Raw genomic sequence first — 25,340 nt, 5'->3', positions numbered from 1 at the left:
AATCATTTTAACTTGCTGTATGAATCACAGCCTCTGCAAAAAAATCATCATTAACAGTTACCTGGGAGGGAAAGGAATATTCTGACAATCTTCTGTGAAAACCCCATCCCACTTGGTTCCCTTACTGAAACCTTACATGTAACTGAATTTTTGTAAAGCTACTGCAAGCTGCTATTAACCAAGTGAAGATAGAGAAGAATCTCCCATTGTCCCTTGGTGAATGTAAGGTTTTGAACACCCTGCTGCAGTACATATTGCTGTTTTCTACACAAAGCTGAGGCAATGTTCCTGTCACACTGCATTTTTTCTCAGTTTTAACTTCCAGTACAGAAAATTCCTGGTGGCACAGGCTCCATCTATAGAAATGTGCTACATTTTCACATCCAAACTCTTAGGAAAATATTCTTAATAATGTTTTCTGGAGAAAATCAAAATTCATAGAAAATTAATTCTTTTTTTCTTCTTATGACACGATTTGCTTTACAATACTACTTCAGGGAAAAACAATATAAACAGGTACTGAGTGCTTTATCTTACATACCTACTTTTAGGCAACACTGACACTATAAATGAGATTAACTTAATGTTGCTGTAGATTCCTTTATGCTTACCCAAGACTTCCTTTACTGTAACGGAGAAAAATAAATCCTTGTAAAGTTCAATTTCACTGATCACAAAGCAGACATCTAAAATACATGAGCTGAATTGGGCTATCTGGACAAAATCTGGTTTGTAGGCATCTGCACTTACACGTCTATAGATGCTAAGGGTCAACCCATCATGTGTAACTGATTTTCTTCTCAGGAACATGGTACTTCCTCTACAAACTTATGAGATGGTTTTCTTCATTATTGTTTGCATCTATACTTCAACATTTTATTTGCAATCTAAAGGAAAGTTTCTAACAGTTTTCCAAAGCCCAGGAAAATTTTGTTTCAGAGTGGGTTTTTATGTTCAGTGTGTCCCAGTGGTATGTAAATGAATTTTCTTCTTTTTATCTTAATCTCACTTTCACACTGGAAGGTTATTTTTAATTATGTGCACATTGAAAGACATCTTTTTGTCTTTTCTATTTTTATTTACAACAAAAGTCTTCTTGTTCAAACTGTAATTTTTAATTTTAAAATATTCACATAATTTCTTCTCTTCAGAAGATTCTTACCTTGGGTGATTCAAGAAAAAAATATAACTCACCTTTGATTCTGTTACTTCAGTGTTATTTTTCAAAAGCTATTCTCTCCCTTTTTGCAAAGTTTTTCTTCTTAAAATTGGTTCTCTTTTTGTTTAGATTTGGGGAAAGACTGTTTTTATAATTCTGTAATATATTATAATTTAATTGAGGTAATAATCGGGGAACCTATTCCTTCTACATGAAATAGCAGTATTGGAAGAACAGTACTCACAGTGTGAAGAGGAAGGTTCACATCTCTCTTATCACTACTTGTTAAATCAGCAGGACACAGACAAAGGTTACAGCCACCAATATGTCATCCAAATTAGCAATGAAGTCACGAGTCCAAGAGAAATTTTATTTTATCTTTGCTGCTCATATGTGGTCTTGAATAAATCTTTCATTCTTTAAATGGGGCCATAAATTGGAAAAAAGATTGAGAGTTTTGAGTCTGAAGTCAAGGGTTATTAAAAACCATGAAAGCCCCACCACTCCTACATTTAGAAGCAGAAATTATATTCCCTGAGAAGCAAACTCCCAGTAGTATTTCTTCTATATTTCTGATTTATAGTCTTTATAATTGGATTCACCAAAAAAATTATTTTAACCACTTTTTTCTTTATTATTGTGATACTATCTCCAAAGCTTAGATGCTTTAGGAGTTCACATGTTCTATCCTTGGTTTCATGTCTTATATAATTAGGTATGACAACAGTAATAGAAGGAATGGGTGTTGTATGGAAGTTGAATAGTAAAACTGACATGCAGAACTTTGCTTTGAATCAGTGTAAATTTATGTCCTACATCAGACTCATGATGTATGTTCCTTGTGTACCTGATTCCATAAGGTAAAAGTAGGTGTTGCCAGTACTCCAGTATCAACACACACACTCTTAAGTTTTCTTTCTTATTGCCTCTCATAGCTCTATGCCACTGGATAGCACTGTAACAAAAAAACACCTCCTATAATTCTGCTTGTATTGAAGGATTAACATGGTCTACTGTTTTTTATCATCCAATGCCACAAAAATTTAATTCACTTTTTTTGTATTGACTCAGAACATAAATTCACATTAGCACTGCCCAAGCTTCACTATGGAATAGAATGTTTCAACCTGCAGTGCTGTAAAGCTAGCAACTCTTATCATTACCCAGAAATACTTCAAAGCAGAATGAATTTACTAATCAATAAAGGGGGCAGCTTGCAGAGTTATACCTCCACCTTTTCCTTCTTCTGTATTTCACTTTTAAGAAGTAGCTGAGAGAAATATTCTTTCTTTTTACAAAACTTTTGTTGCTTCTTCCCAGCAAATAGGTATTTAGAAGTTCTTATGAGAAATATGCCATTTTCTTCCCTCGGAGTCTCTAGAAATGCTGTGATAGCTTTTTCTGCCACCTCACAATCTCAGCTTGCAGACCCTCAATTAGAAAACCCTTCTTACCCCTCAATTAGAAAAACATCAAGTGTGTAACAGGGTGTGTAGAGTGTAGAGTGTAGAGTGAAGTTCATACTCTTTAAAACCATGGAAAACCAAACATTGTTCATGATCAGTGTGTTAAACTTGTTGCAGGATGCCAAGGAAAACAGTTGCATGTGAGTTTTGATTTGATCTGATGACTTTTCTGTTTTTTCTCAACTTGCAGGTTGTGCGTTCTACAAAGTTATGACTAACTATTAAAAAATCCTATGTAATTTATAACATATTTCTTATCCTATCAGATACCAAAGAAATACATCAGCTGATGTTCTAGATACTATTACCAACATTCAGCCTAAAGAAGGTGGTGCAGGACCTGGAGAAACTCGTGAATCGGTTGTTTATCGTTTAGCTGAAGACATGCTAGAGAAACTTCCTCCAGATTACATACCTCATGAGGCAAGATAATTTTAGTTTTATCTTACTGTTTTCTCTGTTGAGTTTTCACGTAAGACATTCCAAAAAAGAAACACTGAACTGTAATGGAAGATCATATAGCTAGTAGCTATATTTTCTGGACACACTTAAAGTTGAGGTGCTGTATATGACAACAGCATTTCAACAATTTAGACTTAACTAAATTCCTTCTGTGCTTTTATATTTTAGGTAAAAGCTCGTTTAGTTAAAATGGGGCACCTTAACTCTATGAATATTTTTCTTCGTCAAGAAATTGACCGCATGCAGAAAGTGATCACCATTGTCCGCAACAGTTTGAATGATCTGAAATTAGCCATAGAAGGCACTATTGTCATGAGTGAGGTGAGCAAAGCTTATTTACTACATATGGAACACTCTGTTTTAAACTATTACCCTGATTACTTTACTTTGGATATTATTATTTCATTCCTTTAGAATTTAAGAGATGCACTTGATAACATGTATGATGCTCGAATTCCTCAAGTATGGAAAAGAGTATCTTGGGAGTCTTCCACACTTGGCTTCTGGTTTACTGAACTTCTGGACAGAAATGCTCAATTGTCTACTTGGATATTTAAAGGAAGACCAAATGTGTTTTGGATAACTGGATTCTTTAATCCACAAGGTAATGGTACTGAAAGGACTTGAGTAGTAATGTATGTAATAATAATGATTATACTGCATATCTAATTTAATATTACATGTAGAAAAGATATTTTCATTGCTGCCAGAATATGTCATAGAAGCCAAAAGACAAATGGGTTCAAAAAAGAGATTAGATAAAGTTATGGGAAACAGGTCCAATGGTAGCCATAAACAAGATTGTCCAAACTTGACCTTTGAGTTGTGAGGTCCCTAAGCTCCAAAATTCCAGAATCTGGAAGAACATAGAAGGGAAAGGATTTATGTGTCATTTTGCCTGATGTAATATTATTTCACTAAGCATCTGCCTTTGTCTAGTGTCAGAGACAGAATGCTTGTACTGGTGGTCTCCAAGTGGAGAGCAGTGGCAGTGGCATTCCTCTGGGGTTGGTATTGAGACTGGTGCTGTGAAACATCTTTGTCAGCAACATGGACGTGAGCCTGAGTGCACCCTCAGCAAGTTTGCTGACAACACAAAGCTGTGTAATGTGGTTGACATGCTGGAGGGAAGGGATGCCAGACAGAGAGACCCGGACAGGCTTGAGACATGGGCCTGTATGAACACTGTGAAGTTAAAGGCCAAGTGCAAGGTCCTGCACATGGGCTGGGGCAAGCACAAGTACAGGCTGGGTGGAAAAGCGATATTTCTATCTTAACCTGGGTGCTTTTTTTTCAATAGAACTCTAAGTTCTGTGAAGAGTCATGCTTATAACCAAACAAGATAATTTTTTTTTTTTTGGTCATGTGAGAGAATTACTAAATCTCTGGCTTAATTTCTCAAGGATTCCTGACAGCCATGAAACAAGAAGCAACTCGAGCACATAAAGACTGGGCTTTAGATAAAGTCGCAGTACATAATGAAGTGCTAAAGCAAACCAGAGAAGAAATCACAGCACCTCCTCCTGTATGTATACCATGCAGAAATGCTTCAGCATTAATTTTAGTATTTAGTTTATATTATGCATCACTGATTTATATTGGATTGATAGAGGACAAAGTTACTCTTGCCTTCACCTTGCTGCTTTTGCTCAGCATAGAAGACAAATACTAAGTATGAAGACTTTATTTTCTTAAGTTAGAAAAAATTTTATTAAAACAACTATTTAATTGTACCACCTGTTGATTTTTTTCTTTATAGTAAGCTTTAGATGAAATTTTGTAGGATATAGACTTTATTAAACAACTTTTATTGCCATCCATTTCAGTACCATTATTTTCTGAAAAAGGATGATACTATAGTTTAAGACTAAATAACTTGAAAAGATTCAACGTTAGATACCTTTTACTATAAAACATATATTCCTTTTAATGGTTTAAGACAATAGCTCATTTTAGAAAACAGATGTTTTATTTCATGTGGTGTGTCTGCTTACCCTTCACACAGGAAGGAGTATATATCTATGGGCTCTACTTGGAAGGTGCAGGCTGGGAGAAACGAAGAAGCATCCTCGTTGAATCTACACCAAAGGTTCTTTTTGTCCAGCTGCCTGTGCTGCATATGTTTGCTGTTGATTCAACCAAACCTAGGGATCCCAGGCTCTATGTATGTCCTCTTTACAAAAAGCCCATGAGGACAGATTTGAACTATATTACAGAGGTCTATTTAAAGACAGTAAAGTCTCCAGACCACTGGATATTGAGAGGAGTGGCTCTTCTGTGTGACATCAAGTAAGCTGTTCTTCATACCAGAACAGAAATGGAATATATGACACAGGTAACAAATTATTCTTCTACTGCTTTGTTTTGGTGGCTATTTGTCATTATACTAGAAATTTCATTTCAGTCTTGACTTACTGAGTTTTTTCCTCTGCTTTCAGTAAATTCAGTTTGCCTTGGCTATTTGTTGATAGTCCTAAAATTTTCCAAATAAGTTCACTGACTGTAGTCTTTGATGTTTCTATTGTATTACTTAAAGAAGGAAATAATACAATTAATGCCAAATAAAATGTTGTTAAACCTTAAAAAAGAAAAACTTTGATTTTTCACATTCTTTCACATATATAACTTTTAGCTTGTGTTTCAGTGACATGTTTCTTCCTTCAGACACCTTTATTTGGCAACACAGTTTTTCATTTACATCCCATGACTGGACTCTGTTCTTCCTTTTGCTGTTCAAGAATGTTCAAATGCATCTGCTGTGGCAAAGTGCAGCTACTACTTGAAGTCCTGGTCATCTGGTGGGGTGGTAAAAGGTTCTTCCTCCAGTTAAGAATCCTGTGGCTTTCTGCTGGAGGTCACCATCCCAGGATATCCTCTTGCAGAAAGTCTATGGTGTACAGAAAATAATAATATATAGACACAAAATCGTGAGCAGAGTAAGAAAAAGGAAGATCTCCAAATGCAATTAAGTAAATAATTTCTTCTCTCTCCTCTCTAGACTTAGGTCCAAATACAAAAAAAACAGCTAAGGTGTTAGATAACTTTTACAATTTCTTTATATTTTTAAAAGTTGTAGCACAGAAGGGGAAAAAGAAATCTGACTTTGCAACTGCAAGAGATTTTGCTCCAAGTAATCAAAATATTGATGACAGTACTTGTGGTGAGTTGACCAGCAGCTAAGTACCTGCCTAGTTGCTTGCCCCTTGCTGCCTTGCCCCAGAGGATGGGGGAAAAAAATTGCAAGAGCAGAAGTTGAAAACATGGGGGTCAAGATGAAGACAGTTTAATAAGTGAAGCAAAGCTGCACACACAAGCAAATCAAATTAAGGAATTAATTTACTGCTTCCCACTGGCAGCAGATGTTTAGCCACTTTCTGGGAAGAGCCTCAGCACACATAATGGTTACTTGGTAAGACAGATTCAACAACAACAAATGTGTCCCCTACCCTTCTCCCTTCCCAAAGTTTCTGGTGCTGAATATGGCATCAAATTGTATGAAATATCCTTTTGGACAGTTTGGGTCATTGCCCTGTTTTTTTCCTCTCCCATGTTCTTGCAGATTCCCAGTCTACTCACTGTGGGGGCTGGGGGGGAAAAAATTTCCCATCCCAAAACCAGAACAATAACTATTATGTATTGATGCTTACAGTTTTTTTTCTGGTCTAGCCTTTCAGCTTAATTACAACGGGGAAACCCTGTAAATGCCTCCACACGTGGAAGATGTGCACTGGCACATTTACAAGTGAAAGTCTGTAGAAGAAAATAGCAGGGAAAGTGGAAATTAATGTGCTGAAGTTATACAACTTACACAGAAGATGATTTTATTCTCCATCTAAAATAGTATCAAGAAGAGAGATGAGTACTATATTGTTATCTCAGCTATATCACATATTGCAGCAGATTCTTAAAAGCATCTCCTTCTTTCATTTGTCGGAGTCCAATCACCATTTCCCATCTTCTCTGAGCCTGTCTAGGGGTTTGTTCCATTCTCGTTCCTCAATACTATGCATTAGCTCACTACTCCCAGGTTACAGTGAAAGTTAATTTCCATATAGCTTTGCAGTTAATTTATGGAAATAGTCTGTGTTTTGTGACAACAACAATCTACTACTATGTATTATAAGGCTCTTTTGTTTTTCTGCATGCTTTAAGAATATTTATGAAGTATTTTCATGTGGCACAGTATTTATTCTTACACTTAATTTGTTTACAGCTGGCTCTTCAAACATCTAGCGAGGTGCAGTAAATTACTTGAGTCTTCACAAGTCATTCTTTCCAGCTGTCATAATCAATAGGAATTAAAGACCTCCAGTCAGGACTTCACTCCCAGGAATTCTCTATACCTTCAGGATGTTGTAATAAGCATTCAAATTCCTAAATTAGCTCTAACACAGGGGTGTTTTTTTGCAAGTAACTAAACAGGTTAACTTTCTGAACTTTTTTATGCTCATTTGCTAGTCAAGTTAATGCTGTTCAAGTTGTGAGACAGTATTGTGGTGCCTGAATTGACAAAGACAGGAATACCATGTCAGCAAAACACAAATATTTAAAATGATAAAAAAAGACAAATACTTGAAACATGACATTTAATTAGTCTCTAGGAGAGAAAACCTAACTCATGAAGATCTGTGGTTGAGAATGTAAAGAACATGTCCAGAACTAGCATCCATAGTGTATATTTTTCTTTCCTGTCTTGATGGAACTGTCACACAGAAGGATTTTCCTACCCATTTCCTCTGGTTTTCAGAGGTAAGTTCAAGCAGCTGAGACAAGAGAAAGCACACTCTATCCTGGTGCTTAGAGTGGACACATTAATTGGAAGTCATTGAACTGCTGGTATGTCAAGATACTTTTCACAGAAGTATTTGTTCTTAGGTGATGATTCATAAAAAGCCTGGAGCATGGCTGTGCAATAAGGTTTTATGTAAAAATGGCTAAGAATTAATAAAACCTATGGAAAAGAGCTGGCAAATGGTGGGAAGAGGATTTGTTTTCTGTTCAGGTTTCTAAATCTCATAAAACCACTGATTGAAATGAGCTTGTTCCAAGATCGTATCTATTCTTAATATTTAAAGTAATTCATTGTATTTCGATAGTCTGGAAGAACCTCTGTCATCAGTATGTAAGTGTGTTTCTGTGGATGCAAATATCAAATGTACGGAAATATTTCTGCTGACTTTTTAATACTTGAGTGTAATTGCAAAGCTATGACCAGTCTCTCATTCATATTTCTTTAGAAGCCATTGGTATTATATACACTCCTAGTGCAGACATCAGAAATACTAAATCAAGATTTGATACCTGTATATGCACCACACAAGCAGAGTATTTCTGAGGCAGGTCCAGTTGTATCAAAGCCAAACCCTCATTCCTTTTCTAATGATTAACACTGCATTCAGAGCACAAAGAGGCATGCATACATTAACTCTCAGACATTCAGGAAAACTTTTTTTTAACTTAGCAACAGTCCATGATAAAGGTCAAATCCAGAAACAGACTTTAGAAATAGAAATACCATGTAATTCTTATGTAGGAAATATTATGATACTATGATGGGTACTGCTAACATCTATGGCTTACTTCTATGCCGCTTTATTTCCATTACAATTTCTAATTTATTCAATATAAATATATGCTAATAATGTCATTGGTGACATCTGAACAGTCTCTGACGTATTGCATTGACTGTTTAATAAAGGAATGACTCAACCAAGGTATTAGGTAGTTTGATGACTAGTAATTAAGGAATATCCAGGAATATAAGACCCAGTTAACCAATTTCAATTATCTTCACATTCCCAGATGTCAAAAAGGACTAGTAGTTGTGTTCTGCCAGTTAAAAACTCCAGTTTTTGGGACTTTAATTCAGTTCTTATCTTGCTGATAGATCTGAAAATTTGCCTTATGTTTTTGTATCCTTTATTATTAAACAAGATATTCTTCCCACTCTTTCTGTGAGGTCCAATCTTTATCAAAATTATTTTATAATTTCTCACAAATACTGATATCGCATCCAAAATTCATGCTCAACATCAGTGCCAACATTTACCTTAATTAACATATAGTTAAAAGCCTCATTCAGCTCCAGGTATATGTCATTCCACTCTCTGAACATTAGGAAAACACTACCTTTTATTCTTTCCAGGGCAAAATGACCCACCTGAAGTTAAAGAATTTCCTCTCTGACTCCTTGCCTTTCCCCTGATCCCTGTCCCAACCCTTGAATTTTCCTTATGGATTTGCAACTTCAAATGTCTCACAATATCAACAGGCTGACTCCTTCCATTCACCTTGGTTTTCCAAAGCAATCATGGCAGCACGGTGCAACAGGTAAACTGTCTGCAGCTTCTTGCATATATTCACTAATCATTAATTCCCCCTACCAGTGTTTATATGTTTACGTTTGATATTCAGATTAGTCAAGTGGTTGTTCAAAAGGTTAGCTAATTAAAACTCCTAATATTAGTTTCTCAAAGTCTTCGGCTAAATGGCAAAGCAGGATTTCTGTGACCGGACACTCAAAGGCAGAATGATTATTTGCCTTACAGACACAGTAATTACAGATAACTGCCCTTCATCCTTGCAGCTTCAGATGACTTATGAGCAGGCTGCTGTATAGGAATGGAAATGAATGATGGTTAGGGTCACCCTCTCTTTTTGGGGGGATATTTATGATGTGACAAGCTAAAGCCTCAAAGACACTGTGATTAGCAGTTTGTGTTCTCCTTCTCACTGGGCACATGAGCACAAAAAGTAAAATTACTTAAATGTAAATAGCCATGTTAACGTAAATGAAAACTATTAAACCTGCATATTTACGGTCTAGAGAATTTAATCCAAACAGTACCCTTCTCTCTCTCTTTAGTCATAGCCACCATAGCACATGGGAGACACAAGAAAAGGTTCCCAATTTCACTCATTTGTCTGGGGAATATTTTGATATGGAATGCCAGACTATGAAGTTTAGTTTCTCAGGAGACACATCCTGTCTCTTCTTCAAATCTTACTTTTCTCAAAAATCTATCAGATACTGCAGACAAGCAACTAAATTGTTGTGTCAGCATTTGGGAAGCATTTTACCAAGGTGATACAGGTCCTGCCTACTAGGAATCTAGCATGAGAGTAGACAGAAGTTACATCTCTTTCTTTGGAAAAGGCCAATATTATGATTACTGCACAAGATGCATATCAAGCTGTACAAGGAAGTTTTCCTTTTCTGTATTGAGGTTTCCCTTGGTGGGAAAATATGGAATGGAGTGATTTCTAAATAATTTTCTCACGGAAGAAAGTTACCACTACAAAAAGAAGGAGATGGGAGAGTAATACTTCCATCAGTTTCACTTAATAAAGAATAATTTGACTTCTCTTCCTTTGTTCTGTGCTTCATAGCTTCCTACTTTCTTGTGAAAGATGAGGAGAGAAAGATAATTTCTTACAATCATTTCCTTTGTGCTAGCATCTTTCATCAGTTCATCCTAGCAGACGTCTATAGTCCAAAATACAATTCTTAACAAACATTTTTGAACACAGGACTTTTAATCAGGAAATTTTAATTAGGAGTTGTGGACTTTATTAAAAAATTCAAACTGTAATAAAAAAGTTATTTTCTATGATATTACATGACTGCAAATAGCCTTGACACTTCTATATTTCTAAGAATCTTAAATATAAGAATGTTGGGTCAAATTCAGACACAGACATACAAATCCTTCAACAACGTTTTATGGAAATGATTGAAATAAATTTCTTCTTTATAAGTCAGAAATCTAAGTTTTTTATTGAAATTAAATACCTGAGAATCTAAGCTTTGTATTGAAATGAAATACCTATCTAAATCATTCCCTCCACATAATCATTACACAGAATAAATTCCACAAGGCAGCCAGGTTCCAAAAGTAGATACAACTATTTCAGTTCATTATATAGTTTACAAAACTTTAGTTTAAAAAAAATTATTATATTTGCACTCGTTTCTTTGTTGTCATTGAGAAATACATAGCCCAAAGTGTACAAGCCATATTATCTGACAGATGAAAAATGGAGCTGTCCATTTCAATCGAGCACTGTTCTCATATATTTACACAAACCCAGGCTCATGTGCCTGGAACTGCAGTCTAGCAACCCTTTATGTTCATTCATTCTGAGTCTGCATCTGCAATTAGGGAAGGCTGGTTAACCTCAACCCCTGCATTCCAGCCCCGTGCAGCCACCACGAGACATTTCATGTACTGAGCACAGTCTCCCGCACGTGGTCAGGTAACTTAAGTAACAAGAACAATTAATACTTATAAGCACTAAATTAAAAATAATGAGATTCAATGCAAAATGTGTACTTATGGCCAGTAACCAGAAGAAACGCTCTTGCTTCCTAACGCTCTTTTAAAACATTGAAAAGTTTTGTACATGGATCTGTCACGTAACTATTTGCTGTAGCCATGTTCTGATACAGAATACTCTAAGATCATCTTGAGTTTTACTAAAGTGTAAATTAACCCAAAGTTCAGGTTTCAAGGTGTAATTTGTATGGTTTAGTTTCTCCAAATATATAGGAGCATATATAGCTCTAACACCAATGTGCTTGTAATCACAGTTGTGGCTTCTATGTTTGTAACTCTCATTTGCATAATCCTGCTCAGAGGTAATTCTTTTTTCCCTAGGAGGCCTACAGAAGGGTTCAGCTTAGATAAACTTCTACTGCAGTTAAGTAGGTATCAATATGAATTACAATTCTACAAACACCATTCAAATTCAGTGATTCAACACTAACATTCTTCTGCTTCCTTTCCTAAGCAAATACTTCAAATGTCTAAGTGATTTTCTTGAACACCTTTATGGGTTCTAGTCCTCAGCTCAGACACCTCAGCTTCTGTTGAGCTTGGAAGGATCTTTACAGACAGTTCCTCTTGGAAGGAACTTTTGTAAAGAAAAAAAAATGAGCCAAAGCATATTCACTGCTGCAGCACACTACAGGTACAAAACACAAGAGTAAACAGTTAACAGACTTTGCAGGCACATGGGCAACAACATTTGCACAGCTCCTGTACAGGGCAGCCACTCCCTCCAGTTTTCACATAAATTCTGAGTCTCGGTAAAATTCTCCAAATCTCAGCACCATGTACTCTGCAACCTTAAATACACACATACAAGATAGAAAGGAATAAAATTTAACTAAGAATTTAGATCTATTTGCGCTGTTTAAGAGAGTTGTATGTCTCCATCCCCAAAAAAGTTGCTATAAAAGAGGATGTTTATAAAAGATAGTAGTTATTGGTCACAGAGAAGCACAAAGTGGGTGACTTGCAGTGAAAACTGATAACATTCCTTATGATACTGCCTATGGCATCTTAGGAAAATGTCTGTTACCCAGCAAACATCAAAGCAGAGATATGCAGTTTCTCCACGACAGATTTTTGTCTTTAGAAAGTTTCAGAGACAAAGCATTCAGTCTCTCGTAAGTGACAGTTTTCAGGCAGCAGAGCACCTGAACCCTTGTGAAGGCTTTGTCACTCGCCTGCAGGAACCTACCATGGCAAGCAACTGGTTATGCAGCCTCCACAGACAGGGATTATCAGGGGAGATTAGTAAAAGAGACACTGAACTTTTTTTCAAAAAACAGTTTTGCCCTCCAAAAAAAAGGTAAATTGCATTAATAATGCTTATTGGTTATAGGCATACAATAATGCCTGTGTTGCAGTGTAACTGCAAGGCAGCTCCTCCTAACACATGAGAGGTGTGGTCCAGCCGGCAGGTAAAAGAACAGAAGAGAAATCACAAAATTCTGCATTTTAAATAGCATCTCCAGTCTCTCAGCTATGGCAAAAGAAGTGCTTCCCTAAACAAACAAAATTCTGAAGTTGAACAAAGCTTTGTCAACTCATTGCGTTGTATTTTTCAAACTGAAAGGACCCCAGCTCCTTTTCATATTTCAGATTCAAGTTTTGTCATTTTAATGCTTCACTTGGCTATTTTCAAGCTGTTCTTTTCTTGCATAAACACTAATGAAATATCAAGTCAAATTTTAGTATAAATAAAATAATGAATAAATATAACAAAAATCCAACAGACCAAGGTCTGAGAGACAAATTTCAACTGCATTTCCAAAAAAAACCAAACCAAAACAAACCAACCAACCAAACAAACAAAAAACACAACAAAAAAACCAACAAAAAAACCCCCTTATTGAATAAATACCTTTCCATCTCTAGGAAAATGACCTGTCTTTTAACACAGTGATTTAAGTCAAAAGGATTTGCTCAGTCTTCTGAAATTTGCTAACAGCTTCTTAATGTGCACAGTGAAAATGTGCCTGTTCAGAGTTTACTCCAATCAATTTTGGTTTTTTCCTCCTGTCATGTAGATAACACCCGTTTATGTGTTGTGTTAACAGTATAGAAATTTAGCACGAAAATAAACCCGCTTGTGCTCCAGCTGCTCCTCAGAGATCAGAGAGGCTGGGTGAGGCTGGGTTTAATTTTTGATTATAGCTAATTTGGCACTGTGAGTCTGGTCCTGTTCAGTAGGAACTTCCAGAATCACAGATTCAGGAATACTGAAGTTTCAGCATGGTAGGTCTGGCTATGTTCACTGGAACTTGTGCAATCACAGGCACAACTAATGTGGTTCAGTGAAGCAACAGAAATACAGATTTGGAATTGCATTTGCTGCAATAGAGCTCCAATAATAACAATAATTAATCATGTTAAGCCAGGTAATAATAACTGTATGCAGAAGTTTGCCAAGAAGGCATCCCTACTTGAGAGGAGGAACAGGAGAGGAAAGTAGCCCATCAATTGTCTCCAAGGTCCATCTAGGTCTTTCCCCTAACTAGGTGATATTTTTACCCTGCTTATACAGAGCCCAGTCCTATACTCTTCCTCCTGCTTATGTATAGCATGATCTAAGGGGAGAATTGAGTAATATATGTGTAATATATGTGGTAGCATGTACTTCATTGAGCTTATTAGCATATACTGAGTTTTCATATTAATATTTAAGTGGACCTTAATTAGGACAGTTTCTTTTTTTGGCCATGGTTTCCTTCAACATTCTTGTAATTTGACTTTTTTCTGTCCTGTGCTGTTTGTCTAAAAAGGACCATCCTATCTCCACAGGACCTCCTCCTTCAGCCAACTCATCCTTTCTTCACATCAGCCATGCAGACCTCCCCCACAAAGATAACAGAGTACACAGTGTAGGCTACAGATAGTAAGCCTTAACTCTTGCCTGGTTCCTTGGTCATTATCCCACAGTATGATGTCATCATCCCTGAAGAGTTACTTTGATTATTTCTGGAAAGCAGAATTATTTCAAAGTAAAACCTCTGCTTCCAACCTGATATGTGCCACTTTTGTAGCCCTGATAAGGCTTTTCAATGGAGAGGTGAGCCTACTAAGGTCTTCCAAAAGCAGCTGGACCTCTGCTATGCATAGATGCTGGGACTCGCCTTGGGAGCAGAAGTCCTAATTGAAAAACTTAATTAATAAGCCTGGTGCAGAAACAATAGAGAGCAGTAAAGATTTCCATGTAAAATAGGTGTATCCTGCTAAGGCTGACAGTGCCATCCAGGTGGAAGAGGTCTCTTTCCCTTTATTTAAAGGTTTCCTTTACCTGGCCTGAAAGGGGTAATAATTTTTTTCCTTCAACCTTTTTTTTCTCTCACTTTAGAAAAGTTGAAAGAAATATCTTTTCAGCCTTCAGTCAGCAAAACCACTATGGCAAATTCTTTCTTCTGGAGTTAGCTACTGAGATGTAATTGCCCTGGCAATTGACAGTCTGAACAATGTCATGATTTCATGATCTCACAGCATCTGTACTCTGACTAGTTACACTCACAGCCTGATGCTGGGTTGTATTTGAAATTAATACACATCATTAATATTTAAGCTATTAACTTTTCTATATTCCAGCAGCATCTAACAGACCAATGTGAAATATTTTCCCCACTTCCTGGTTCAATTTTGAGCTTTATTTCTAACTGAGATGGCTCTGTATGCTTTCTTCTTCTGGATTCTGGTGTATAATTTCATAAAACATAGGTGATTTAGTGGAGATTTAGTTTTACAAGTCAGCGCAAAGTGAATAAATTGGAACAATAATATGAATCTAGGAAAAAGCAGATGCAGAGCTTGGCAAATAAGTATTCTAAATCCTCCAAATTTACACATCATACTACTGCCAGGACTGACCTGTGCCCCGTCCTCAACTCAGAAACCAAGCTCTGATCTGACGTGCAGCTCCTCAAATTCATGTTATAAATCGGTAATTGCATTTACTGTTATTAAAACCTAATAAAACTCGGACGTCACGAACAGCATGAAGGTCGCCGAGATGCACAAGCGTGAAAAGATTCAGAGTCAAATAAAAGAAAATAAGAAGTTGCGAACTGGGGGAAGGGGGACGGACGGCGTCGCAAAGGCGCTTCCTCGGCTCTTTTCTTTCCCTTCCCTTCGCCGAAACAGCCCTTTGCGCTGCCGACTCCCGACACTCGCCCGCGCCCCGCGGAGCGACCCCCCCCACAGCGACGGCTCCCCATCCGCGCCGGGCGGCGCCGGGCCGGGCCGGGCCGTACCTGGGCCGGCCCCTCCCCGCCTCCTCCGCCCATACAAAAGCGGCCGCCGGAGCGCCCGGCCGCGCTGCCGTTCTCCGCCGTGCCCGCTGCGGAGCCTCGCCGGGTCCCCGCGCATGGGGGGCCGCCCCGGACATGCCCTTCTCGCCGCTCGGCTTCGCTCTCCTGCTGCTGGCGGCCGCGGGAAGGTCCCTCCCGGTGAGGCCGGTGAGTGAGCGCCGCGCTGAGCGGCGGGGGCTGCGCGGGCGCCTGCAGCGGTCCCGGCCCCTGCCCCTGCCCGGGGGGTGCAGCCCCTGCCCCGCCACTGCCCGACCAGGATCCCGCAGGGCATCCCGCGCCCCCCGTGGGCGCTGGGGCGGGCGCTGCGCTCCGCCCCGTGAAGCGGGACGCGGGAGGGCTGCGGGACGCGGCCGCGAGTCCGGGCGCACCTCGAGGAGAAGTGGGAAGTTTTGAGCGCGTTACTTTTTGGGTGCTCGCGCCGACAGCTGCGGCACAAGGAGCGGCCGCCGGAGCGCGGGGACTGCTCCGCGCGTGGGTCCCTGCGCGGGCCCCGCGCCCGCCGGGGGGTCGGGGATGGGAGGGAGGCGAGTTTGGGTTTAAGGCGAACGGAGTGAGGGAAGAAGCGGAGATGCTGCTGCTGCGAGGGCATTGCCCTCGAGGTAACGCTTCCCCCCGTCACCCACAGGAAATAACACGCGTGTCTGTTTTGTCAAACAAATGTAGTGCCGTGGGAAAACCGGAGCAGGGTCGTGGCGGGCGATTGTAGGGTCGGCTGTGATACAGCGCGAGGCTGGGAAAACAGAGTATAATCTGTGTGGAGAGCAAGGGGAGGCGATGGGGAGGAGGGAGAGGGTGAAGGAAGGGGTGATCGACAGAGAAAGCTGATTGTGGTTTGGTCGATTGGGGACAGAGAGAAACGAGAGTCTGGTGGGAAGGGATGGAGGTTACAGCGTTGGAGATTTCAGCAGGAGGCTACTGCTGTAGGGAGAACAAGGGCAGGCTCGAAGCGGAGGTTGTGGGCTGCAGAGGTGAAGGAAAGGACAGTGGAGCTGATAATAAACCAAACGTACTGCCTGTGCGGTTCCTTTTCACTTGCTAAAAGTTTTTGAGGTTACAGATTTACACAGAACAGCACTAAGGATCTGTTTAATACCCAACTAGGTTTAAGTCTGTAGGGCTGTCTTACGTATTGGCTTCTGGGTTGTTTTTTGTTTCTTTTTTTGGTGGGTTTGTTTTCCTTGCTAGCTACTTCAGGCCCTTAAAGGAGCAACAGGCGCAATTCACATGAGAGAAAATTCTAGTTAGGAAAATCTCTTCATCATGAAGATGATCAGACTGAAACGGGAGCCCAGAGAGACCCATCTGAGTAGGTATTTGGTATTTGACAGGATAAGGCACTGAGCAACTTGAGCTTGTACCACAGAGTAAACTAATGGTGGGGATACCAGTGGTAGAGAATCAAAGTGAAGTACCTTTTCTAGCAAAGGGGTCTCCTTTAGCTGGATGCAGAACTGGGGGCAGGTGAGAAGAAGCTTTTCTGCCCTCAACACTATGACGTCAGTCATGCAACAAAATGTGTACTTTTATAGCCTTTTCTGACACTAGAGGGTCTTATCTGACAACTTCTCTGGAGTAGTGGTGCTTTTTGTATTCTGAGAAACTGTACAAAGTACACTGCTCAATCCTAACTGTCTGAAAGCATGAGATTTTGGCTATCGAGAGTCTTTATTCTAATTCCATTTAGAATAGCGTCAAAGGTAATATTTAACGGAAACTGAAAACCAGTAGTGGGTGGTAAAATCTTGGTTAAAAAACAGTCAGTTGCAAGGTCTTCTGGTTTAAATACACGAGACAGATGTGAAAGAAAGGTAGAGTGATTTGATACAGAGTTGGGGGAGAAAGTATTTTATCGATACTGTGACTGCTGTTTTACTTTGACCTTCCCTATCTCTCCAATCAACTCCTCGAAACAGTGAGAAAGGGAAGAAGAGTAAACTGAGAATGTTCGTAGAAGGAAGAAAAATTTAAGTTCAGAGTTTTTATCTGAGCTTGTGCTGCTTACATGCCATCATCTTAAATGCAGGGTGACTGGAAATTCCTTAATAAGTGTCTAGATCTTCCTTACAGCATTGAGGATAATAAAATGACTGAGAGCTGGTAGCACATGGCTGCATTGCAGAATCTTATTACTAATGACAAGCCTGTGTCCTTTGCCTGCTTGGCCTTGAGCAGCGGTGCCGTGATGCTGAGACAGCTGACACACAGCTGGCCACTGGTTCCCTACCATCCAGTCCTCCCTTGGATCTGAATTTCACTTCTTGGTTTTCTATGTAGTACTTATGCTCAGAGGTTTGATAAGATAATCTTGAAGAAAGTAGTTTAAATGTCAGTGAAGTGCAGAAAGGAGCTGTGCCACAATTCTTAGCTGGGGGTTCTGTTCTTCAGACTACGCTGGTGCTTCTGCTCCACAACTTAAACATGAATAATACCTGGGTGGAAGTACAAACAGATGAATTCAGTGGAAAGGTTACACATCTTTTGATCTCCACACCTCTTATTTCTGAAGTGCTCTGGTATGGGAATAGAAGAGCACTGGCATCAATATCAACATTAATTAGAGTGTAAGGGTATGTGGATGTTAGAAATAGAAAAGTGACCTGGAAGCTAGCAACTCCTTGCAGAAGCAAGGATGGGGAGTTGAACTACAATCTTGATTAGTAGGGTAAAACCCCTTCATACTTAGGTTGGCTGGAAGTTCTGAGTTACTCCTTTTCTTTCCTCGTTTTCTGTTCCCAAAAGCTTGCATAAAGCTGGTTTTCCTGTTGCGTGCTCTCTGCAAATCAAAAAAGACCAGTCCCACAGCATGTACTGGCAGAGGTATAGAAAGCAGTGGAGGAAAGGGTTAACAGACAAGGTCTGACTCTGGGCCACCTTGCTGTAGTAATTATTCAAGGATAGTTGGCTGACTTCTAGGTAATGGGCTTCTTTCCCAGGAACATGGCCAGATTCTTCAAAACTTAATATTTGTAGGCTACTTAAATTCATGACTATATTAGAATGGTGTAAAACTTAAATTAGATGATTGTCCTATTAAGTAATTCAATACAGATTAAACTGCTATCCCAAATGACTAAAACCTTTATGTATTCATAAAACAATGTGTGTAGGGGTGTTGTTTACTTTTACTTTTAAAAAAAAAAAAAAACAAAAACAACTCTTATTTTCTGGAAATTTTATAAAGCTAGTGATTGTGTTTGCTGTGAAGACAGATGGCCTAGCACCGCAAATCTGGTTATACAAGCTAAAAAGGAGATACTTATTTACTTGTTATAATATCCCAAACTTAACTATGCTGGGGAGGACCGGGGATGACTTACGACATTTCAGGCTTAAGGAGCCTAGGACAAGAGCAAGTAGTGACAGGACGAGGGGGAATGGTTCCAAACTGAAAGAGGAGAGGTTTAAGTTAGGTGTTAGGCAAGCCTTCTGTACTGTGAAGGTGGTGAGGTACTGGAATGGGTTGCTCAGAGAAGCTGTGGATGCCGCATCCCTGGCAGTGTTCAAAAACAGGCTGGATAGAGCTCTGGTGTAGCGGTGGCATCCCTGCCCATGGCAGAGGGGTTGGAATTAAATCATCTTCAGGGTCTCTTCCAACCCAGGGCAAAGGAAGGGACTGTATTTCACACAGCAAAATGACTTGGCCCTTAGCATTGTTTTAAAGCTCTGATGTCTTTTTCAGGCAAGTTTAAATTAGTGAAACAGCTCTTAAATCCTACCACCTTACCCATAACTCTCTCACCATTACTACACTAGCACCACTCCTCACACACCATCCTGCCTCCTGCCCAGACTAGGCAGCAGTCTGAAAGAGTTTGGACAAAAATATTTGAGGTAAAGCATAGGCAGATACATGTGGGCATGGAAGGACATGTTTCATGGCTGTACAAGCACACGTAGCTGTCTTCTGTGAGAAGAAAACTTGTATTCTCAAAGCCATGGAAGTGATAGAGCTTTGCAAAACTAAAACTCCTGCCCTCCAAAAGTTGTAGTGCTATAGCTGGGATAAAGTTCAGTGAAACTGGGCCTGATATACAAAGCGTAAACAGTTGTCTGCTGGCTGTCAAAGAGATTTTTAAAGGTATTGTATCATATCCTGTTTCTGTTAGTCTGTCAGACAAAACAGGGCTTTAATTTGCTGCATTGATTGATTGCCAGTTACTTGAGAGGACACACCAGGAGGAGCTGTTATCTCTGAAATCACAGGACCTTCACTAGTTTATAACTTGGAAAAGTCCTTTTCAAAACTGATTGTTTCCTTCTGTGATGCTGTAGGGAAATGAGAGCTGTTATGTTTTTGTTTGGCTTCTTTCATTAAAGGCTTTTGCATTTCTTTCTCTGTGGTAAACCAGTGTAGGTACTGCAGCCAAGGCTGCCTGCTGAAGTTTCTTTGGTGCAGTACATCAGTTCTATTAGTTTGTCTTAACAAAAGTAAGTGTACACAATAGCAGCTATGTCTCTGTTTCTGGAAAAAAAGTTGTCAGCTTAGTAGATAAGAGACCTTTATTTAAGCTCTACAATGTTGTTTTCTTGTGAGCCTGAATTAAAACATCAGACAGGAACTCCTTTAAATAAATAAATCTTCCTAACCTAACTACCAAAAAAAAAAAAAAACCCACACAAAAAAAACAAACCACCAAGATTATTGCTTCTGTCCAATGCTTCCCATTAGAAGAGAAATAGGGAAAACAGTATCTAGGGTTCTCTAGCTTGCCAAATGGAAGGTAACCCCTTCAAATGTCAGTTTTATGTGCAACAAAGTAGAACTTAAAATGGGTGAAAAAAGTTGCTGTTGGTGGCTGAGTTCTGTTCTTTGATGCCTCTTTTTCAGTGTTGGAAACTGGTATTTATAAGTTTCAGCCACACTGGCCTGTGATCACTGCATTCCAGTGATCCTTTGGGGTGAATGTTTAAGAAATGCATGTTGATCTTCACAGGCAGAAGGAGAACCTCCAGGTAAAGTTGCAGCATCATAGTAATCTGTGGTTTGTAAGCATAGAAATGGAAAGCCCACCTCTTCCACTGCTGGAGGAAAGTAGATGACTCTGCTCTTAACTGCTGTGGATATGGATCCATGCAAAGAAGAACTCCCTGCAGTTTCACTGGGACTTCAGTAAGCCTGACAGCGTTCCTGGGGTACAGTGTGGCACATCTTTGTGGAGAAGAAGTGGATTTGCACCTGTTGTCTTCCTCCTAATCTTTATGGTCTTATTGTCTTAAAGAGACAAGCAACTGCCACTGCCCTCTGATGTTGTGAATGAGTCAATACAGTGATAACATAAACAGCTCTTTCACAAATGCTTCCGTGAAACCTTGTGAGCAGCCCCTGCAGTGGGTTCAAGTATGTCTTCTTAATAGTCTTATAAATACTACAGTTATGTATAGAAAAGACATGGGCTTAATTTAATTGATTAAACAATCAAAAAAATGGTAACTGGTTAGAGGAAATTGTAGTTTATGCACGTGGAAAAGAATAGTTCCTTCAGCTGATCATTTTACTGACTACATTTTATTGCTGTTTCACCATAATTGATTGTTAATGGATTGCTGCCTTCATGCAGTCTGGTATTGACTACTATTTTTCTTGTAATTGATTGCATTTCATTGTTAGTTCACCCTCTTGCCATCTTTTTCCTCGATTGTTTTATGCAGGCTTTTCCAATTACCGTAATTTTGTCTGTCCTTTGAGCTTATCTGAGTTCACCTGTTCTGATCTTGCCTTGTCCCGCTTACGCACATACCCTGCTAGTTTTCCAGCGCCTTCTTTGATGACTTCAGGACAATTTTTGAAAATTGCATTCTAGTCTTGATGTGTGGTTTTAGCTGTTGTTTGTTGCTGCCCTTTCCATTGCTCTGTTGCTGCTCCTGTGTGTTCTCTGCTGCACTGTGGGAGAAGTGTAGGAAAACGAACCTGCTTTCTCATTGTGCCTTGGAAGTAGCTAAAGAGTCGAGAACTTTGTGGAAGAGCATTTTGCAAGTGGGAAACTATGAACTCCTCGAGCACAACTGAGAAGCTTGTGACTCTTCTGGTGTCCTGCCTTCTTCACTACCTTCTGGTTCCTTAAAGGATAAATGAGCATGAGTTAGTTTGCCATCTGAATTTTGTTGTGATTGGGGCATATTGTCTGCTCACCCACTCATTCCTCTTACTGTTGTTCAGGGTGACTTTTCCCTGCCACTGCTATAAAATTGAAGTGTTTCTCTCCTTCACAGCACCCCTGCTGCCCCTTTCCCCCACAAAGCAATTTCTTGGCCATTTGTTGGACTTAATGAGTTCAGGGCAAACAGGAAGGAGATGTGGGATGTGTATGTGGACATATCTGCATAGGACACTCTCTGAAATCTTGCTCTTTTTAAGACTTATGTTTCTAGGATGTTTTGGAAACTCCTCTGACATCTGACAGATTTGTGGATGATACAAAACTGGGAGGAGCTGCTGAATCCCTTGAAGGCAGGGAGGGCCTGCAGAGAGACCTCGACAAATCAGAGGACTGGGCAATCACCAACCATGTGAAGTTCAACAAGAGAAAGTGCTGGATTGTGCATCTGGATTGGGGCAACCCTGGATGTACAGACAGACTGGGGAATGAGATGCTGGAAAGCAGTGCCAGGAAAAGGACTGGGGGTGCTGGTCAATGGCAAGTTGAATATGAGTCAGCAGTGCCCTGGCAGCCAGGAGGGCAACCGTGTCCGGGGGGGCATCAGGCAAAGCATCACCAGCTGGTCCAGGGAGGGGATTGTCCTACTCTGCTCTGCTCTGCACTGAGGGAGCCTCACCTTGAATATTTTGTGCAGTTTTGGGCACCATAATGTAAGAAAGTTCTTAAGCTATTAGAGGGTGTCCAAAGGAGGGCAATGAAGATGGTGAAGGGCCTTGAGCAGAAGCCATGTGAGGGACGAGTGCTCTGGAGGAGACTGAGGGGAGACTTCATTGTAGTCAACAACTTCCTTGTGAGGGGAAGAGGAGGGGCAAACAGTAATTTCTTCTCTGTGGTGACCAGGGACAGGACCCGAGGGAAGTGCCTGCAGTTGTGTCAAGGGAGCTTTAGGTTTAGGTTGGTTATTAGAAAAAGGTTCTTCACCCAGTGAGTGGTTGGGCACTGGAACAGGCTCTCCAGGGAATTGAGCAGCACCAAGCCTGACAGAGTTCAAGAAGCATTTGGACAATACTTTGGGCACATTGCGTGACTCTTGGGGATGGTCTGTGCAGGGCCAGGAGTTGGACTTGGTGATCCTTGTGGGACCCTTCCAACTCAGTATGGCTCCCCTGAGTCTCCCCTTCTCCAGGCTGAGCAAACCAAATACCCTCAGCCGCTCCTCACAGGGCTTCCCCTCAAGGCCCTTCACCATCTTCATTGCCCTCCTCTGGACACTCTCTAATGGCTTAAGATCTTTCTTATATTGTGGTGCCCAAAACTGCCACAGTATTCAAGGTGAGGTTGCCTCAGTGCAGAGCAGAGCAGGACAATCCCCTCCCTCAACCAGCTGGTGATGCTTTACCCGATACCCCCCAGGACACGGTTGGCCCTCCTGGCTGCCAGGGCACTGCTGACTTAGATTCAGCTTGCCATCAACCAGGACCCCCAGCTCCCTTTCTGCTCCATAGTTAAGAGCACTCACTGCTCATGGTGTTGGTCAGCATCTCCTGGATGCAATCTTCATCCTTGTCTATTATTTCATTATGAAAACTGAAATTTCTTTGCATGTTTGTTTAAAGTGAATTCCAGTTGTTTCATTGCAGCTCAACTTTTTTGCAACTGAGTTTGAAAGAGTTTTTTGTGTGACCAGACTGAGTCAAATTTTGCATGGCTCATGTATTTTATCAACTCAGTCTTTCTTGACATCTGAAAGAAGCCCTGAGTGTATTGAGTGTAATTGGACTGCATGACAATATAGAGTGTGATTAGGGAGTATAAAGTATAGATGACAAGTAGGTGACTTGTCCACTGTAACAAGGGGGACCCAGTCCTCTAAGAACCTCTTAGAGCAAAGAAATCAGAGGATTACCTTATTACCTTGATGAGTATCAAGACCTGTGACCACCTTAACAAAAAAAAAAACAAACCAACCAACCAAAAAGACAAACAAAATAAAACCCTCACAGAAAAGCACCCTAAAACAGAACTGAACCTCCAAAGTGTTCTAGAATGGGTTTGTTTGTTGGTTGGTTTTTGGTTTTGTTTTTTTCTTTTAAGTTTACTTTTGCTGTATAAGGCATTAGGAGGATAGTAGGTGAGGGGGTATGGCATGTCCCTGCAATTGCAGGGATCTTATGACCAAGTCTCTAGGGTTTTTTTGGAGATGACATAGCTTTCAATGGAGAGAAGAAAGGGTCAAGGGTTTGTGCTCAGTTACATGGGGACACTGTTTCTAACTTAGTTGTTAGATTCAATGCCGTGTATGCACAATGCATACAAGAAAGCATTTGATGTCCGTGTTAACAGGAGCCTTGGTGGATGTGCCTAAATCTTGTATTCTGTGCTGCTGTTCATCTCTAAAGCCCTATCTCTGGGGAAGGGTTGCAGTCATTGGATTAACTTTCTCTTGACTTTTGACTAGCACCCTTCTGCGGTATTTGGCTCTTTCTTAGCTTTTTGTTGAGTGGAAGATAAATCCTAGGCACAGGGTGCCACGTGTATTGTCAGCCACACAGCAGATTTTTTTTTACCCTCTCTTGTAAAAGAGACTAACTGAACTATGGCAGGTAAAGTAATGGCAGAAAACTTGCTCCCTTTGGGTGCTGTTTTGGTCTAGTTTTCTCCTTTTTCAGGTGTCTGGAATAATTCTGAAGTATGGACTTAATGTAACTCTTACACTGCAGTGTGAAAAGTAGTAATTACTGCCTTTTGAGCCTTCTGGGAGAGGCTGACATGGCTGATACCTGCAGGCTTCTATCATAAGATTAATTTCCTGATATGCACAGACTCCTGGAAATGCAGTAGCCTCTTCACAGGTTTTCTTCAAGATGGAAATTGATAAGTTTGTTTGCTCCTTTGACATGTCTATAGTGTTGTACAGAGGCTACTGAAGAGTTGCTGTAATTCATTCTGATATGCAGAAAGGGTTGGATGTAGAGAAGCATTGACAAATATCAGGTGTCTTTATGCCTAATTGGTGGGGGAAACCAGGAAACTCAAAAGTCTTGGTTTATAAGTAAGAGAATACTGTATTTAAGTACTACCTTATGAAATTACTAATTTACGCATTCCAGTGTGACCTTTGTGTTGTTCAGACTGAGTGAGCACCTTGAAAGCTAGAATAGAGTGGCAGGGCAAAGTACCTGTCAAGTTTGCAAAGTACAGAAACCTGTTGCCTTTATGGCTGGCTGTGACTTCCCAGCACAATGATCAGTCTGTAGAGATGTTCTGTACATAGAAATCCAAATTTTATGCCTTTCAAAAGAAGGTGAGAATCTGGGCATCAGTGCTTGAATTTTTCCCTCTCTTTCAGTATGTGAAAAATGTGGGGGAAATCCCAACATCTAGGAAGGTAACAGCTTGCCTTGTATGCCCTAATATCACTAAGAGTTGCTACTGCTGTTGTGGAAGGAGCTAGACCCTGTAACAACACCTACATTTTCACCTAAGTCACCTCTAAAAGTTTTGTGGATACTGGGTTACAAATAAGATAT

The 25,340-nt window shown here is 40.1% G+C and overlaps 2 protein-coding genes across 2 annotated transcripts in view; both read left to right on the top strand.

Annotated features, from left to right (window-relative positions):
• Positions 1 to 5,514, top strand: part of DNAH8 (dynein axonemal heavy chain 8) — a 123,687-nt gene extending 118,173 nt beyond the window's left edge. The window contains 5 exon segments of the mRNA XM_050316240.1: positions 2,892 to 3,048; positions 3,256 to 3,408; positions 3,502 to 3,691; positions 4,491 to 4,612; positions 5,093 to 5,514. Coding sequence (XP_050172197.1) covers positions 2,892 to 3,048; positions 3,256 to 3,408; positions 3,502 to 3,691; positions 4,491 to 4,612; positions 5,093 to 5,380 — 910 coding nt within the window. The 3' untranslated portion in view covers positions 5,381 to 5,514.
• A 10,239-nt stretch (positions 5,515 to 15,753) lies between these two features.
• GLP1R (glucagon like peptide 1 receptor) overlaps positions 15,754 to 25,340 on the top strand; it is an 85,793-nt gene continuing 76,206 nt past the window's right edge. The window contains exon 1 of the mRNA XM_050316244.1: positions 15,754 to 15,859. Coding sequence (XP_050172201.1) covers positions 15,788 to 15,859 — 72 coding nt within the window. The 5' untranslated portion in view covers positions 15,754 to 15,787. The remainder of the gene's footprint in view (positions 15,860 to 25,340) is intronic.

The sequence above is a fragment of the Myiozetetes cayanensis genome, unplaced genomic scaffold, assembly GCF_022539395.1.
Source record: "Myiozetetes cayanensis isolate MyiCay16 unplaced genomic scaffold, myiCay2020 scf2-11, whole genome shotgun sequence".
In the NCBI taxonomy this organism is placed as follows: Eukaryota; Metazoa; Chordata; class Aves; order Passeriformes; family Tyrannidae; genus Myiozetetes; species Myiozetetes cayanensis.
The sequence above is the reverse complement of the archived record's forward strand: the minus strand, read 5'-3'. Positions and strand labels throughout refer to the sequence as shown.